At 39.7% G+C, this 19,292-nt stretch overlaps 1 protein-coding gene across 1 annotated transcript in view; it reads right to left on the reverse strand.

Annotated features, from left to right (window-relative positions):
- The window catches only part of LOC126095334 (ras-specific guanine nucleotide-releasing factor 2-like), a 1,914,760-nt gene that overhangs the window by 485,031 nt on the left and 1,410,437 nt on the right, over nucleotides 1-19,292 (reverse strand). Inside the window, exons 15-16 of the mRNA XM_049910139.1 lie at nucleotides 16,022-16,134; nucleotides 14,707-14,805 (exon numbers count right to left, since the gene is read on the reverse strand). Coding sequence (XP_049766096.1) covers nucleotides 14,707-14,805; nucleotides 16,022-16,134 — 212 coding nt within the window. The remainder of the gene's footprint in view (nucleotides 1-14,706; nucleotides 14,806-16,021; nucleotides 16,135-19,292) is intronic.

The following is a 19,292-nucleotide window of genomic DNA, read 5'->3' on the forward strand; positions in this document are numbered from 1 at the left end:
CGCCTCCACCAATCGCTGTATGTCGCCTACCCGCTGTCCATACCCAGAGTTCCTGTTCCATCGACTTCACAACAAGATCGCCGGCTACATCGTCGAAAGAAGAATTTTGAAAATTTTTTTTGAGCAATATTGTAAATTTTTTTTTGGTTATGAGGCACTGATTTCACTCTAACAAGTAAAATTTCTGAATCATTTTGAGTGAATGAGCTATGACTGTGCTTCATATTATGAATGACTGATTGCTCGTACGAATTGAGAGCTACATAATCATGTAGATAGGAGAAAAATTACAGATGGTTGCCCTGATTGGAGACAGGATGTCAGGCTGTACTGCTTATATGGAGCAACAGGCACCTTCACCTCAATGCTTTTCTGACTGGCCATGCCAAGTGGTCCATGGAAATGCACCCAGATTGATGTTGCTGGACCTTTCTGGAACACACAAAGGCTTATTGTAGTGGATGCCTTCAGCTGTTTTCTCTTTATTGTTCCCATGAAGTCTACATTGTCATACAGTATTATCAGAACATTTACTTCAATTTTTTGTATTTTCCATTGAGGGGTACCCAGAAGTGTTAGTGTTTGATAATGGATTGTAGTTTACCTCACAGGAATTTGAACAATTTTGCATGGCCAACGCAACTGAACATGTGACCACAGTGCTACTCTATCCCCAATCAAATGGTGAAGCTGAACGTTTCGTGTGAACATTCAATGTGCAGATGATTACAGTCAATGAAACTCATTCATGGGAGCATTCCTTGCAACTCTTCCTGTTCACCTGCCATGCGATGCCTTGAGGTGGACCTTCCACATCCGAACTCCTGCACGACCACTGGCATCCTGCTTCATCTGCTGCACCAACAAGCAAGGAGTAAAAGTGAGTACAAAGTTTCTCATTTTCAGATCCAGGATGCAATACTCTTCAGGACCTTCTGGCCCAGACAGCAATGGCAACAGGGCAATGTTTCACATATCCATAGACACAACATGTTCTTAGTTTCTTCCCCTACATGGCTGCTACTCAAAAGATACCAGAACCAGCTTTGCACTCTTAGACTTCGTGATCCTGTCACTGCGTTTCATTTTACAGATTCAGCATACATCCAAGAGCCAGAATAGTGCCTGTCTGCCACAGACCAGATGGCATCTCAGCCAGAGGCATTTCCCATGGAGGTGGACACGCCCTCATCCCCGATGCCATCATCACAGCATCCAATGTCACTGTGGGCAATGCCTGTGGACCCTGCCGCCTTCCTCTCCAAGGGGAGGTCCTCCAACATTTGTGACTCTGGCCTTGGATGTAGGTGTGTGTCCTCCCTGCAGTTTGCCAGGCGTAGGCAGTTCAAGTCAACTCCACTACCGAGAAGATCACCTTCTACTTGTATGTTTCGCACTGTATCATCTGCTTCTAGTGAGTCCATGTGAGACTTCTTCAGTGAATATTCTAGTGGGACTGAAATGTTTACTGTCCTCCTTATGTTCTGGTATAGTAGTTGAACTTCAGGATCTGCTGTCTGAGGTAATTTGAACAAAGTTGAGTATTCATCAATAAATGTGTATGTTCTTGTCACTAATCATTATCAGTGTTTCAGAGTTCTCCTAATTCTCCTCTTATAGTGTTTCCCTCAGTGCACTATAAATAGTTGAGGGTGGCAACAAGTGACATCTCCTTTAATGGTTGTATCAATAATACAATACAACACCATGCATACCTTCAAACCCAAATCGGAATGTCAGTGTCTGCCTATTACGGCGACGGTGCACTATCGAGTTTTCTGGCTACATACTGGGGATGCCAGTCGATGGGTGCACTACAGCAGAACATTTGCATCATTGCCAACATCAGGATCTCCTGGACTTTTTTGCATTCAGAGTTGTATGCCACAATCCATTATGACCAGCCTGGTTTCCTCCCAGGGCTGCCATTTGGGCCCAGTCCTTTGGCCAGCAGCAGGGGTGGCTGCCGAGTGTCATGCTGAGCCACAATCATCAGCAGTTATATGAAGTGGGTACCAGCAGGGAACAGCTGACCCACGCAAATCAGCTGCACCTGCACCCTGTTGCAACACCATCACTACGGTCTTCCGGCCTGTCAGCCAGCAAGGCCAATCACAATGTCATTCCGGGTGCAAGCTCCTGTTTGCAGCAGCACGCTTCGCTGTTGTCATCTCCTACACTGTTCTCCCATTGCTTGCAATATCAGGTCCCAGTGGGCCTTGCACCTGCCAGTGTGAGGCCCACTGATTTTGACCTGCAGTTCTCGTTATCCTCCTCATCTTCCTCCTCCTCCTCTTTCTCCTCCTCCTCTGCCTCCTCCCCCACACTGCCAATGGAGGTGGCCTCACCTCCACTGCCTGCTGGCAGTGAACAGTCTCCCTCCCTCCACCTCCCCTCACCCTAGAACCTGTGCCCTTTTGAACTTCCGCCAGAGATGGCAGCGTCAGCATCTACTTCTTCGGTGATCAATCCGCTGTCATGTTGTCTAGGGGTCTCTGGTTTTACACCTGAGATTGTGGCCTGGGTCTGGCCATTTTTCGCCCTAGGTGGTGTTGTCAGGATGGAGGGATTTAGTTTCTGTGTCAACAAAGATTGTAAGAGAGGCAGATGAGCTGACATGGGTAATGCAGTGGACTAGTGTGGAAACCTGCCACAGATAGTGCATATGTCGAGTGATAAGGGAGACCCACTGACGGAGGTGTTTATCTGTTGGCAGCAGTAGGCCACGTGGTACAGTAATTACACCAAGTTTGACTACCACAGGCCTCGCCTCACACTATGTTCAAAGTTGTCACTGCCAAGTAGTCAGTCGACAGCTGCCTCCGCAAGCTGCAGGCCCAGTTTATTCCTGTTCACATCTCTGTGAGGTATCGCACTTTCTGCTCCCTACAGAGTGACTTGCACAGTTTTCATCCAGTGTTCTATTCCCCAATTATCATCAAGCCACCATACACCGTGAAGTACCTGCATTGACAGTGTAATGTAAAAGTGTTGTCACATGTATACAGATACTAAACTTGCATTATACTATTGCATGGGATCCACTATCCTCACAATTTGGTAAATTTATTGTTATTGTTATTATTATTATTATTATTATTGTTATTCTATCTTTGTAGCGAGATGCCTTTCCTACTGCCTTAATCAAAGAAAAAAGCTGTGTATTGTAATGTCCCCACAGCAAATACCCTCTACCACACACCAATTAATCATTTTCAATCAAATCATCCACATTCATTCACTTTGGAAAAGTTATCTGACCTGATTTTCTCGTAATATAAGTGGTGACAGCTCATCGATGCCAAAGTATTTTCTAGTGCATTTATTCTTTGAAATAACAGAGATGCATATATGCATTCTCCATGGTTGTTAGAGGGGAACTAGGACAGCTTCTGGAGTATCTGTGGATGGATTGACGTGTTTCTGAAAGATACATATTCTGCTTTTCTTCTCGCTAAAGTGAGCCAATTAACATTTGTGCCGCTAGTGGTTTGTTTTGAAGAGAAAGAGATTGTAAAAGGAAAATAATTAAGGCGTGGAATCACCGGAGATCTGGACATGTAATGGAGATGGATTTAATACACGATTTCCTCCACAAATAAGGTTTGTGACTCTTTTTTTCTGGAGTGAATGAATGAATGAGTTTTTTCTGAATCATTTGTTGGTCATGTTGGCCCTGTAATTAGTGGGGAAGTTTCAATTGTGTCGAAGAGAGCCTGCAATCACTGAGTCTGTGTTAAATCGTCCAAAAAGGTTTTGTACACATCTGGAATTCGCAATCTTTCATAAAAGGAACAAATTGTCCAAACAATTGATTCTCCCGACTGACTGCAGTGTTTAACAGTAATAATAAATGTAAAGATCTCTTACAGCAAGCCAGCCGCTGATTACCAAGATGAAGGACTCCACCAAAGATTCTATTTGGCTGATTCCTTTTATCACTATATCACGTAACGAAATATTATATTAAAAACTGTACATAGATAAAGGAGAGAAAGAGAGAGAGCAAATGAAAATAGAGATAATACTAATAATCCTCCATTAGTCTAATTTTTCGCCTGTCTTATCACAGATCAGCTAAGAACTGGGAGGGTCTTACTTTACTGTATAAACTTATGTGTGAAGGTGAAGGGATCTTAAAGACAACAGATACATGTCTATACAGACAAGACATTACACAGAGATAGCGGCTAGCTGTATTGATCATCTATTCTTAGATTGAAGAGACGGAAACTTATTATCCGAACATTAAGATGTTAAAATGGCCAATCCATGATAGGACATGTTTTTGGACATTGCTAAAATAATTTTGTTCTCTGTTTCATGTCAACTACGACGAGCTAACCTAACTGATGCTTGGAAAAGAGAGGAAAGACTCGCAGGTGATATAATAGGATCCACATATAAAGGCGAAAGTCAGCACGCTGGCCACAGAGAAAAGGCCAGATCTGTATTTTTATTATTAAAGCTTGCTAGTACAGTTGAAGTATACGCTTTTTTATTTAATGTTATTCGATATTTGAACATTGATTATTTGTGTTCATGTTAGATATAGGAAGTGTTTTGATTGACCTGTCCCAGTTGCATTTATCTGTATGCGTACATTAAGAAATTAGACACAGAAGTACTCTTGTGTGAAGGAAGTTACATTTAGTGACAGTAGAACATTTATATGGTTTTAACTAGGGCAATGTTTAGGATGAGTCAAGCAGAGCAAAGCAGCACGCATCAGCCTTCAGCTGTTAGCACCGATAATAACGATGCGGTAAGAAGTGTTGTACGACCGATGGCTACAGATAGCGCAACACAATGCCCTGTAGACACGGCTGCAGGTGTAACAGCGAGTATGCAGCAGGGATTAGATCCATTGGTAATTATCATGAGACAGATGCAGATGATAACCGAGAGCATGAATACTTTGAAAACCGACATTAACGCAAAATTTAGCCTCAGTTACTGAAGGGCAAAATGATTTGAATATGAAATTAGCCTCAGTTACTGAAGGGCAAAATGATTTGAATACGAAATTAGCCTCAGTTATTGAAGGGCAGGAAAATCTGAAAACCAACATTAGCGAGAAATTAGCCTCAGTTACTGAAGGGCAGGAAAATCTGAAAACCGATATTAAAGCACAATTAGTGACAGTCACTCAAACTCAAGAAGAGATGAAATTAGTCCAGACTGAGATTAAGCAGCAGTTACAAGACAGTTTTTCCAAATTAGAGCAGCGGATAGAGGCGAAGACCAAGGAACTCAAAGATCAGGCCGAAGAGACGGAACAAAAATTAACTGCACAAATAGAATTGGTGAAAGCACAATGTGAGGAATCTACTCAGCGCGTACATGTCGAAATGAAGGAGTATGTGGCTATTAAGATAGATACCGTATGGGAACAAGTGGAAATGGTTCCGCAATTAGTACAAAAGTAAGACGCCATGGCATGTGCAATTGCGCAACTTCCTGAATTGGCACGTACACAGACTAACCTAAAGGAAAGCGTTGAACATCTGACAGAGCGTCAAGACGTTATAGACCACCACATTAATGTATTAATGGGTAAATTATCTGAAATCACATTAGAAAACAAAAGGCTAATGTGTGAAAACGTTGAGCAAATTGTTAAGGCAGCATTCCAGAATTTATCTGGCAAACAGGAAGAGAATTTGTCTGCGAAAGGACTTGAGAAGGTGCGACAGCAGTTAGGTGCTGATTTAGAGCATTGGAAACAAACGATAGAACAGTCAATGCGCGCTTCACAACAAAGCTCAGAACAAATAAATACAGGGCAGCAGCAGAAGTTGGCAATGACTATAGAGGCAGTTACTGCCCATTCACACACAATACCGACTTGTGCAAGAAATTCAAACATTAAGTTGCCACAAGCTGGTTGTTCAAGTCAATTCTTATCTACCAGAGATTACGAAAGCCTTTGCCATGACGAAGAAAAAATGATAAAGCATCGGCAATTCCAGATTTTTAACCCTGACCAAAGGGGCGTCCATCCAATTGTTTTTATTCGAAGTTTCAGAGGAGTGCTACCCAGAAATTGCTCGGAGTGGCAGAAGATCAGTTTTGTTACAGGATATATACAAGGTTCGGGGGTGATCTGGGCCTCGGACATGATTTCTGTTTGCCCGACATATGACGATTTTGAGAAGGCGTTTTTAGCAAAGTTCTGGTCAGAAGGGGTACAGGAACGCCTAAGGCAGGAGGTGCTCTACCCAGAGCCTTTCTCCTTTTTGAAAGGAAGCCTTAGAAGGTATTTCGAAAAATATATACATAAAACGAGATACTGGGGCAGACCTATGCCCTTTCCAGACATAATAAACATACTTAAGGCAAGACTACCAACTAGCATCTGGAATCAATTGATTTACGGCAACGAAAAGACTTGGAGTCGTTCCTCACGATGTCAGACCATATAGATATTATCGAAGAGAACAACCAGAAATCCTGTAATAACAGATTTCAATATAGGGCGATAGAACCTCCACCAAATGGTAGGCAAGGTAGAAGTATGGGTTATACCAATGGCGATCAATCAACACTCAGAAGGAAAGAATAGAAATCGCTAAATAATGGAGGAACCCCTCAAAATCTCAATAGTAATCCCGGCAATGGTCTTGCAAGGGGCTATTCAAGGAACAACAGGAACGGGAAAAGATACAACTCCGTGTGGGGGAACGAAAGAAATTTCAGACCCCAAGCCTGGAATAATAACAATAATAGAAATTGGAATCAACCAGGAGGAATGAATACAAATAGCCAACATCAGTGGGGATGGACATCTACGAATCAACAGGTATTTACCGAAGTGACGGATGATGTCAACCAGCAGACAAATCAAAATCCAACAAACTCTCATAAGGACCCACTCGTGCCCTGGAGGAGCGGTCAACAATTGGTTGAAGGGCAACAGGATATGTGTACCCATACTAATGTATAATGATGGAAGATTACTGGCAGATGAACTGACCGAGGACTTAGAACCACAAGATGAGGATAAGGAACAGGTGGAAGTAGCCGAAGTGCAAGTCATTATGGAGACCGTACCTATAGTGGCGGTTTTAGACACAGCTGCAACCACATCAGAAATATAAGACGAGTACCAGATTTTTCCAGTTCAAAATTGCAGAATAATAGGCGCCGTTGGGGCTCGATCGGCTAATGTAAAGGTGCAGTCACTACTTGGTGTGGAATTCGGAAATGTAGCAATATTAAGCACATTCCTTGTTGTGAAAAATTTGGTGGTAGATTGCATTATCGGAGTTGACAGCCTACGTCAATACGAATGCAGAATAGATTTCAAAACAGGAAAAATTTGGTTGAATGTTAATTGTGCAAGTAATCAGGACGGCCCAAAATTCTAAACAGCACGTAATTAATGAGTTCCAAGTCAAAGAAGATTTTGGTCAATTAGTGTTTGAAAAGTTAAATGAATCAGACTGCATTATCGAAGATCAGAAGAAGCAACTCAATGAATTATTATTAACGTATGAAAACGTTTTTGATGAAAGGCCAGGAGTTATTAAGGGATACATATGCCATCTCTATGTTAAGCTGCACAAAACGTATTGTAGAACTTTCTATCCTGTTCCCTGGAGGTTAAAGGCTCAAGTTCAAAAGGAAGTAGATCGCATGTTGAAATGGGGTTTGATCGAACCCTCTACAAGTCCATACTGCTCCCCATTGTTAGTCGTGCCAAAAGCAAATGGGACTGTTAGACTGGTACTCGACGCCAGAGAAATAAATAAAATCATAATTCCAGTGAGGACACATCCGGAAAACATAGACGACCTTATACAACGGTTCCAGGATGTCAAATATTTGACAAGCATTGATTTGCGGCAAGTCAAGCTGGATGAGTCATCAAGGAAGTATATGGCTTTCATTTATTCCGGAAGAAGTTACCAATTCACCGTAGTTCCTTTTGGACTCAACATTAATGCTGGAATCTTTATAGCAGCTCTAGATTGTGCACTAGGCCAGGAACACAGAAGCAGGATAACAGTGTTTGTTGATGATTTGCTTATTGCATCGAAAACTTGGGAGGAGCATATTACCTTACTGAATCGAGTGTTGGACATGTTCAAAACCACGGGAATAACTGCTAACCTACAGAAATCCCATTTTGCAGTAAACAGAATCAAGTTCCTGGGGCATATAACTGACGCAAAGGGAATTTTACCAACAAAGGAGAAGGTAATTGCAATTAGTAAGTTTCCAATACCCAGGAATAGGAGGCAACTAAAAGGATTTATGGGCCTTGCCTCATTTTTTAGAAGATTCATAACAAATCAGGCGATGAACGCAGCAGCTCTAAATAGTCTGTTGAAGAAGGATGTGCCCTGGCTCTGGACATTAGAGTGTCAAGAAGCATTCGAAGAGATAAAGAAGCAATTAGTAAATGCACCACTTTTGTACCATCCGGACATGCAAGAAGAAATTTACTTGTCAACAGATTCTTCGAAAGTGGGTATTGGAGCATGCCTTTCCAAGTACGCAAAATAAATGGACAACTCACCTTCTGTCCTATTGCGTTTGCTAGTCGTGTTTTGTCCAACTGTGAATGAACTTACACGACGACAGAATTAGAGGCTCTTGCGGTCATCTGGGGATTTAAAAAATTTCATTATTATCTAAATGGGTCGAAGACTGTCGAATATTGCGATCATCAATCATTAATGTTTTTACAAATGTGTAAACTGTTACACCCCAGACTGGCTAGATGGACTCTCGCTCTGCAACAATACCAATTTAAGATCGTGCATCTATCAGGACAGCAAAACATTATTGCTGATGCTCTATCAAGGTCAGCACAGGGTTTGACTAAAGAGATTGAAGTAAATAATAACTCAGAATTCCCTGTATTGCTGCTGCATGAAAATCCATATAAGACGTACTACGTCAATTTGTGTGCACATATGGCACAGTTACAGAAAAGAGATGCTCAATGGGGAAGTGTCATTCAACGGTTACAACAGCAAACTTCGGATCAGATGGCAAATTATTACAAGCTGGTAAATGGCGTATTATTCTTCCACTGTGGAAGGCCAAACAATGTCCGTGAAACTCGTATGGTTCACCCATGTAACCTGGGGACATTTCGTTGCAACAAAATGTGCAGACAAGATAAGTGTGTACTGTTATTTTCCCAACATAAAGCACAGAGTGCATGAGGTCTTGAAGAAATGCATAATCTGTCAATAAGCAAAGCCGGGTTCAAAAGGGAGTAAGCACCCATTATGCTCTATATTAGTCCGAGAACCAAAAGAATTAATTTTGTGCAATCTGTGTGGACCGTTACCTACTTCAAGAGGGGGTGTTAGATATGCGTTGGCATTTCTTGATGTGTGTACGAAATACGTAAAGCTATACCCGATAAAGGTGGCTACAGCCAAAGTAATTGTAATAAGATCGACAAGGGATTATCTTCCACATGTTGGTATACCTAAGGCGATAATAACAGACAATGCTAAGATATTCACGGGACTCCGATGGAAACAGGCTTTGTCTCAAGTCGGTGTGAAACACATACTAACAGCATTTTACCACCCACAAGGCAATTTGGTTGAGAGAATTTTTAGAGAGTTCAATCGCTTTATGAGGACCTATTGCCATAATAAGCAGTCTGCATGGGCAAATTATGTGGAAGAATTTGAGCAGACATACAACAACATGGCCCACTCCTCCACTGGTTATACACCTCATGAATTGATGTTGGAGGCAAAAGAAGAAAACTTCTGGACTGAACATATGCCCAAAACTCAGGAAACTGAGATGCCTTGGGAAGAAAAAATAAGACAAGCCATCATAAATATGATGCAAAAGGCTGATCAGAGAAAACAACAATATGACAAATTAATCAAGAAGGTACAGGCGTACCACGTAGGAGAGAAGGTACTAGTCAAAAGACATAGCAAATCATCCTTAATAAAGAAGAGTATAAAGAAATGGGAGTTATTATATACTGGCCCATACATCATTCTACAAATTCCGAACCCTGGGGCTTATCTGTTAGCATACCCGGGATCTAACAAAATCAAACGGTTATTTTCCCACAATGACTTGAAAAAATTTAATCAAGATGAGAAGATAGGGATGAGTGGTGTTGTGAGTGACAGAGATAAACGCTCGTAAAAACATAACAATAAACTGAGTGTGTTTAGTGTTGTTGTTGTTGTGGTCTTCAGTCCTGAGACTGGTTTGATGCAGCTCTCCATGCTACTCTATCCTGTGCAAGCTTCTTCATCTCCCAGTACCTACTGCAGCCTACATCCTTCTGAATCTGTTTAGTGTATTAATCTCTTGGTCTCCCTTTACGATTTTTACCCTCCACGTTGCCCTCCAATACTAAATTGGTGATCCCTCGATGTCTCAGAACATGTCCTACCAACCGATCCCTTCTTCTAGTCAAGTTGTTCCACAAGCTCCTCTTCTCCCCAATTCTATTCAATACCTCCTCATTAGTTATGTGATCTACCCATCTAATCATCAGCATTCTTCTGTAGCACCACATTTCGAAAGCTTCTATTCTCTTCTTGTCTAAACTATTTAACGTCCACGTTTCACTTCCATACATGGCTACACTCCATACAAATACTTTCAGAAATGACTTCCTGACAATTAAATCTATACTCGATGTCAACAAATTTTTCTTCTTCAGAAACGCTTGCCTTCCCATAGTCAGTCTACATTTTATATCCTCTCTACTTCGACCATCATCAGTTATTTTGCTCCCCAAATAGCAAAACTCGTTTACTACTTTAAGTGTCTCATTTCCTAATCTAATTCCCTCAGTATCACCTGACTTAATTCGATTACATTCCATTATCCTCATTTTGCTTTTGTTGATGATCATCTTATACCCTCTTTTCAAGACACTGTCCATTCCGTTCAACTGCTCTTCCAAGTCCTTTGCTGTCTCTGACAGAATTACAACGTCATCGGCGAACCTCAAAGTTTTTATTTCTTCTCCATGGATTTTAATACCTACTCCTAACTTTTCTGTTGTTTCCTTTATTGCTTTCTCAATATACAGATTGAATAACATCGGGCAGAGGCTACAACCCTGTCTCACTCCCTTCCCAACCACTGCTTCCCTTTCATGTCACTCGTCTCTTATAAGTGCCATCTGGTTTCTGTACAAATTGTAAATAGCCTTTCGCTCCCTATATTTTACCCCTGCCACCTTCAGAATTTGAAAGAGAGTATTCCAATCAACATTGTCAAAAGCTTTCTCTAAGTCTACAAATGCTAGAAATGTAGGTTTGTCTTTCCTTAATCTTTCTTCTAAGATAAATCGTAAGGTCAGTATTCCCTCACGTGTTCCAACATTTCTATGGAATCCAAATTGATCTTCCCCGTGGTTGACTTCTACCAGTTTTTCCATTCGTATGTAAAGAATACGCATTAGTATTTTGCAGCTGTGACTTATTAAACTGATAGTTCAGTAATTTTGACATCTGTCAACACCTGCTTTCTTTGGGATTGGAATTATTATATTCTTCTTGAAGTCTGAGGGTATTTCGCCTGTCTCGTACATCTTGCTCACCAGATGGTAGAGTTTTGTCAGGACTGGCTCTCCCAAGGCTATCAGTAGTTCTAACGGAATGTTGTCTACTCCGGGGGCCTTGTTTCGACTCAGGTCTTTCAGTGCTCCGTCAAACTCTTCATGCAGTATCATATCTCCCATTTCATCTTCATCTACATCCTCTTCCATTTCCATAATATTGTCCTCAAGTACATCGCTTTAGTGTTGGAAAACTTCAAACTGAAATAATTAATCAGTAATACAGATTGTAGAAATAGTGAATAAGTATAACTATCAAGTGCTGTAAAGAAGATAGTGGAGATAGGCTTCACTTGTGTTTGGGTAAACATAGAACTTTAGCATTGCTAATGTCATCAAGAATTATAAAGGATCTGAATGACCTTCAAGAAGAAAGAAATATTTCCCGAAAATGACACTGCATAATCAAAAGAGGTTCCCAGTGATTGTTCATATATAATTTCAAGTGCACACTTAGATGTGTAAACGTTTGAAGTGAAGTGAAGTGATGCGTTTAGGCAGTGAATCATGAGTGATGGTTAATGCCGCAAAAATAATTTCCCGCGCAAAACAATTGACGTCGGCACGAGAGTTAGAATCGATATAGACGACACAGATATGTTTTGTAAGAGACTCGCATCAAACGCGAGGGGAAACGGATTGATGTTCAACTTCGAAAGTGTGTCATAATTAGAGGTTAAGAGTTCTTGATTTATTGTTGAATGTCAAAAGAAGTTAATATTCATAGAATTAGTAGTTATTTAATGGGTCTTGTTCACTTTGAAATTTTGTTTGAAAATCCATTTCCGTATATGTGCATGTATGAATGCCAGTTGCAGTACATCATAAGAAAAAGGATGCATGAAGCTATAGGGATTTTGTTTTCGAAAAGGAGAATCTTGGACGGTGCAACGTAACCAGTTCTTTTACAGGAAGAGTTTCCCTTTCGGTCATTGCTAATTCTTCTGGAATGAATGTTGCATGTAAAATCTGGTATCCCTGTCCCTTCTACCCTTCCCATAAGAAAAAAAAAAAAAAATAAATAAATAAAATAAAAAAAAAAAATAAATAAATAAATAAATATTGAGTTATTGATTGTAAAATTTTTCTTAGCTAGAGACACAAATCACTCTTCTCCAAATCGTTATATAAATCTATCCCTATCTTTCCTTTAGAGATCAATTTAAAAATTATTTTTTCTCTTCTGTAGGCTTTCCTATCTTCTATGTACCTAGGCTGGGGGTCTAGACTTAAGAGGTTTTTGAAGGTTTCTCTGCTTAAGAAAGTTCCCAAATGGGTAGACCCTGATAATAGTTTCATGAAAGATCATCTTCCTTGGTTGTGCACAGCAGACATAACACCCAGCCGCAGTACCTATCTCTTCATTTCTTCTGTTTTCAATGTTTCTTTTCTTCGTCTGTCTTATACATAATTTATTTTTTTTTTTTTTTTTTCAGTCGGAGGACTGGCACTCATCACTTCCGGGTTACCCGCACTAATAGATAGCTTGCGAAGTGTGTTCAGTAAATAAAAATTAGGCTCACAAACTTCACTCGCTGTGAAGGACATTGTAATGTTCCCACAGCAAATACGCTCTACCACACACCAATTAATCATTTTCAATCAAACCATCCACATTCATTCACTTTGGAAAATTATCTGATCTGATTTTCTCGTAATATAGGTGGCGACAGCTCGTCGATGCCAAAGTATTTTCTAGTGCATTTATTCTTTGAAATAACAGAGATGCACATATGCATTCTCCATGGTTGTTAGAGGGGAACTAGGACAGCTTCTGGAGTATCTGTTGAGGAACTGACATGTTCCTGAGAGATACATATTCTGCTTCTCTTCTCGCTAAAGTGAGCCAATTAACATTTGTGCTGCTAGTGGTTTGTTTTGAAGAGAAAGAGATTGTAAAAGGAAAATAATTAAGGTGTGGAATCACCAGAGATCTGGACATGTAATGGAGATGGATTTAATACATGATTTCCTCCACAAATAAGGTTTGTGACTTTTTTGTTCTGGAGTGAATCAACGAATAAGTTTTTTCTGAATCATTTGTTGATCATGTTGGCCCTGTAATTAGTGGGGAAGCTTCAGCTGTGTCGAAGAGAGCCTGCAATCACTGAGTCTAGAATTCGCAATCTTTTGTAAAAGGAACAAATTGTCCAAACGATTGACTCTCCCGACTGACTGCAGTGTTTAACAGTAATAATAAATGTAAAGATCTCTTACAGCAAGCCAGCTGCTGCTGATTACCAAGACGAAGGACTCCACCAAAGATTCTATTTGGCTGATTCCTTTTATCACTATATCACGTAATGAAATATTATATTAAAAACTGTACATAGATAAAGGAGAGAAAAAGAGAGAGCAAATGAAAATAGAGATAATACTAATAATCCTCCATTAGTCTAATTTTTCGCCTGTCTTATCACGGATCAGCCAAGAACTGGGAGGGCCTTACTTTACTGTATAGACTTATGTGTGAAGGCGAAGGTATCTTAAAGACAACAGATACACGTCTATACAGACAAGACATTACACAGAGATAGCGGCTAGCTGCATTGATCATCTGTTCTTAGATTGAAGAGACGGCAACTTATTATCCGAACATGGAAACGTTAAAGTATGCCACCTGTTCGTGAACCGTATAAACATCATTTGAATTTTAAAATTTTCCCGGCAAATTGACTGTTCAAACAAATTTCGGGTTTGCAGCTGGTCATCGTTCAATACTTCACATGATATTTCAACTGGGCACCTGCCAGTCATCTTCAGGTGAGCCATTGCAGACTGGTCTGCTTCATCTTCATGCTCTACATATTACCTTACCATTTTCTTACATGGTCCTCATCAATATTGTATCTTAAAGACATGGTTTATCAAAATCCAAACCACATACAAAAACTTTTACTGCACAGAATTCTATTTACTACTTATGGCTCTTTGTTCATACATTTCTTTCATCCATCAACTTACTGTTTTCATTTGAGGTTCAAACAAATTGAATTTTGGTTCTACACATAAGGCGAAGAAGGCATTAGCCCCAAATTACTTGCCTATAAATAACCGATATTCAAAAAACTCTATACATTGCAAAGTTGTTAACATATTCCACCCTGTAGTGAAATTCTAACAGGGAGACTCACATTTGCGGTGACTGCATCTCCAGTGACCCCTAGGAAAACCTTGTGAATCATAACTGTGGCTACGATCACGGTCACGATCACTCATTTCAGAACCATAACCTGGAAAATTATCAACCTTGTAGTTACATAAATATTTCTCCCATGAATAATTTTGGTATTTAATTATTATTTTTAACTGTGTTAGGTGGTAGTTAGAAAGACATCTAGGACTACAAAACTGATTAGATAAATCAACAGTAAAAATTTATATTCTCTACAGGGTGAGCCTGAAATCTACCAACAAAATTTCAGAGGTTATTCAAAGACATTTTCTGCACATTTTGGTATAAGAAGCCTGTGATTTCCAGTGGCTTGTTATGGAGTAACAATGTAATTATGGTTCACTCGATTTGATACCCCAATTATATTTCCTTCTGGTGAAAATACCTTCACAGTAGTGAACAAAATCACCAACAGGTACAACAGAAAATGCAGTATAATGCAGAAGTATTGTGATGTTGTTGCTATCAATGTGGGAGCATTTGAGCACAGTGTTGTTGTGTTGTTCTTCCACTGCCTTCAGTGAACCCATACCATAATGCTTATCTGCCAAGGCTTCATCAGCAAACCTGTCCATACTGTCGTGTATCACTGTTAACATACAACAATGGCAGAAAAACTAACCCATTACAGAACCAAGCAGTACTGAATGCAAGTTTGAAGCCAAACAGTGAAATGGGCATGAGTGTTGTCACCAGCAAATACGTGAATGGCTGGAACAAGTTTGTTTCCAAACAAGGCCCACAGCACTCCCCATTGAAATCTGCACTTCACTGTTGTGCAAATATTTTCAGTGCAATACAGATAAAAATAAGTGGTGGTAAGAAATTAAATGAAATGCAATAACTTTGTAACAAGCCACCAGAAACTAATGATCCTTTATCCTAAATTATTCGCAAAATATCCTTGAAAAATATTCAAAATTTTGCCTGTATATTACAGGCTTCCATGCTATTTTTGGTTCCCAAATTACTTTATTGCAGCTTTTACCAAAAATGCACTGAGATTGGTATTTTAAAATGCTTGTTTAAGGAATCCCAGAAAATTTTCACATCCACGCAAATGTATAAACAAGAATAGAAGTATGTCAGGGTGCACAATTAAAACATAAAATTAGGGTATATGTTATGCACAAGACTAAGATTTGGTTGGTTTGTGGGAGTAAAGGGACCAGACTGCTATGGTCTTCGGCCCCACAAGACTAAGAGAAAGTAGTCAGGTGCAATATTAATAGTTACAATTAATATTTTTTGAGTACTACAATAAATATTCTTACCGGAGACTGAACTTGCCCCACTGGTCCTTCGTGGTGAGAAGCTACTTCTCCTGCGGTCATCATAATGATGAAGAGTGTTGTGATCATCCCTGCCACTCAGAACATCCAGTGACCTACAACACAGTCAGGAACTTTCCTTAATCAAAGATGCGATAAGAGATCAGATCAATGAGATAATTGTTGGTAGTTCATGTTCATTTTTAATAAGAAGCAATTTGTGATATACTAGCCAAATACTTACGCTTTTCTGTGTAATTTAAAGAAGAGGTTGTGCATACCATCCTCCAGTGACATGTTTATACACCCATAACCCACATAGAAATCCTTGGGTAACAGAAGAGATACTGAATTTAATTGATGAAAGGAGAAAATACAAAAATGCAGTAAATGAAGAAGGCAAAAAGAATACAAACGTCTCAAAAATGAGATAGACAGGAAGTGCAAAATGGCTAAGCAGGAATGACTAGAGGACAAACGTAAGGATGTAGAGGCACATATCACTAAAGGTAAGATAGAAACTGCCTACAGGAAAATTAAAGAGACTTTTGGAGAAAAGAGAACCACTTGCATGAATATTAAGGGCTCAGATGGAAACCCAATTCTAAGCCAAGAAGGAAAGCAGAAAGGTGGAAGGAGTATACAGAGGGTCTATACAAGGACGATGTTCTTGAGGACAATATTATAGAAAAGAAAGAGAATGTAGATGAAGATGAAATAGGAGATATGATACTGCATAAAGAGTTTGACAGAGCACTGAAAGACCTAAGTCGAAACAAGGCCCTGGGAGTAGACAACATTTCATTAGAACTACTGACAGCCTTTGGACAGCCAGGCCTAACAAAACTCTACCATCTAGTGAGCAAGATGTATGAGACAGGCAAAATACCCTCAGACTTCAAGAAGAATATAATAATTCCAATCCCAAAGAAAGCAGGTGTTGACAGATGTCAAAATTACTGAACTATCAGTTTAATAAGTCACAGCTGCAAAATACTAACGCGTATTCTTTACATACGAATGGAAAAACTGGTAGAAGCCAACCACGGGGAAGATCAGTTTGGATTCCGTAGAAATACTGGAACATGTGAGGCAATACTGACCTTACGACTTATCTTAGAAAAAAGAATAAGGAAAGGCAAACCTACGTTTCTAGCATTTGTAGACTTGGAGAAAGCTTTTGACAATGCTGACTGGAGTACTCTCTTTCAAATTCTGAAGGTGGCATGGGTCAAATACAGGGAGTGAAAGGCTATTTACAATGTGTACAGAAACCAGATGGCAGTCACAGGGCACTAAAGGTAAGCAGTGGTTGGGAAGGAAGTGAGACAGGGTTGTAGCCCATCTCCGATCTGTATATTGTGCAAGCAATAAAAGAAACAAAAGAAAAATTTGGAGTAGGATTTAAAATCCATGGAGAAGAAATAAAAACTTTGAGGTTTGCCCATGACACTTTAATTCTGTCAGAGACAGGGAAGGACCTGAAAGAGCAGCTGAAAGGAACAGACAGCATCTTGAAAGGACAATATAAGATGAAAATCAACAAAAGCAAATTGACGATAGTGGAATGTAGTCAAATTAAATCAGATGATGCTGAGGGAATTATATTAGCAAATGAGACACTTAAAGTAGTAAATAAGTTTTGCTATTTGGGGAGCAAAATAACTGATGATGGTCAAAGTAGAGAGGATATATTTTGTAGACTGGCAATGGCAAGGAAAGCGTTTCTGAAGAAGAGAAATTTGTTAACATCGAGTATAGCTTTAAGTGTCAGGAAGTCGTTTCTGAAGGTATTTGTATGGAGTGTACCCATGTATGGAAATGAAATGTGGACGATAAATGGTTTAGACAAGAAGAGAATAGAAGCTTTCGAAACGTGGTGCTGCAGAAGAATGCTGAAGATTAGATGGATAGATCACATAACTAATGAGGAGGTACTGAATAGAATTGGAGAGAAGAAAAATTTGTGGCATAACTTGACTAGAAGAAGGGATCGGTTGGTAGGGCATATTCTGAGGCATCAAGGGATCACCAATTTAGTATTGGAGGGCAGCGTGGAGGATAAAAATCATAGAGGGAGACCAAGAGATGAATACACTAAACAGATTCAGAAGGTTTTCTAAAATTTCTACATGTAAATTGACTGAAGGAGTAACAATAATGAGTTTATGATGCTTTTGCAATGTGAGAAATTCCTACAACAGTAACAAGTGGGGGAGCCTTAAATGTGGCACAGAAGATTAGGATTGTAGCAATCACAACACACACAAGGCATTGAGATGGATCAAATTTCCTACAACTAAGACTGCTCTCTGAACCAAGTATGGGAAGAATGCTATAATTCCCCAGTATTATCATGGCATTCAAGACCACACATGTATTCATTAAAAAACTGTACGCCGAAGGGTCACCTTATTACAACATTGCCTACAGATCTTGGAAATGATTCTGGAAAAGATGTTCAGAATGGTCCTATAACATGATTTGAAGAAGAACAGCATGGATTTACTTTGCAGGGAGGCAAATAATGGAAAAATATTGTAGAAAGGATAAGACCAGATAACAGTGTTTTTCAATTTGTAGAAAGTGTATGAGGGTGTGCCAAAGTATAAAATTTGGGACTGCTTGGGAAAATGTAACGACCCCAGTTCTCTAAATACAAAAATTCAGATTCTGCTGGACATTATGAGTCCAGCATACAAATAACTGATAAAAAACAGAAGTGCTTCTGAACAACAAGAGGTGTGCAACAGGACAGTTCCCTTTCCCATTACTCTTCATCATACTCATGGGTATCATATTAAAGGACATTAAGCAAATGGAAAAAAGGGTCTTTATGCCTTTGTATCTATCCACCACATTAGCATTTGGATTGAAATCAAAAGGGAGGGGGGGGGGGGAGGGGGGTTACAGAGAAAACTGGATCTGTGGAACATCAAGTTAAAAGAGTTTGGGTTAACTGTGAGTGAAACAAAGACCATGGCAATGCAACTGAGCAAACAACAGCTCTGTTATTGGAGGGTAAGAAGGTCAACCATGGACATAATTTCATATGTCTTACTTGCATTCTGACAAGTGAAGGAAGTGTCAACCTTAAGGTTCTCAACACTGTAACCAAAGGATAGAAAATCTTCAGTCTAGAATGAAGACTTGTGTGGGGTAAGAATGTTCTTTTATGAACTAAACTGATCACATTCAAACTTTCCTTTGTTCATCATGTGCTACAGTACAGAGAGCTGTGTCATGAGCAAAAGACATGTAAGGTTCATTCAAT

This window comes from Schistocerca cancellata, chromosome 8 (assembly GCF_023864275.1).
Source record: "Schistocerca cancellata isolate TAMUIC-IGC-003103 chromosome 8, iqSchCanc2.1, whole genome shotgun sequence".
NCBI classification, from domain to species: Eukaryota; Metazoa; Arthropoda; class Insecta; order Orthoptera; family Acrididae; genus Schistocerca; species Schistocerca cancellata.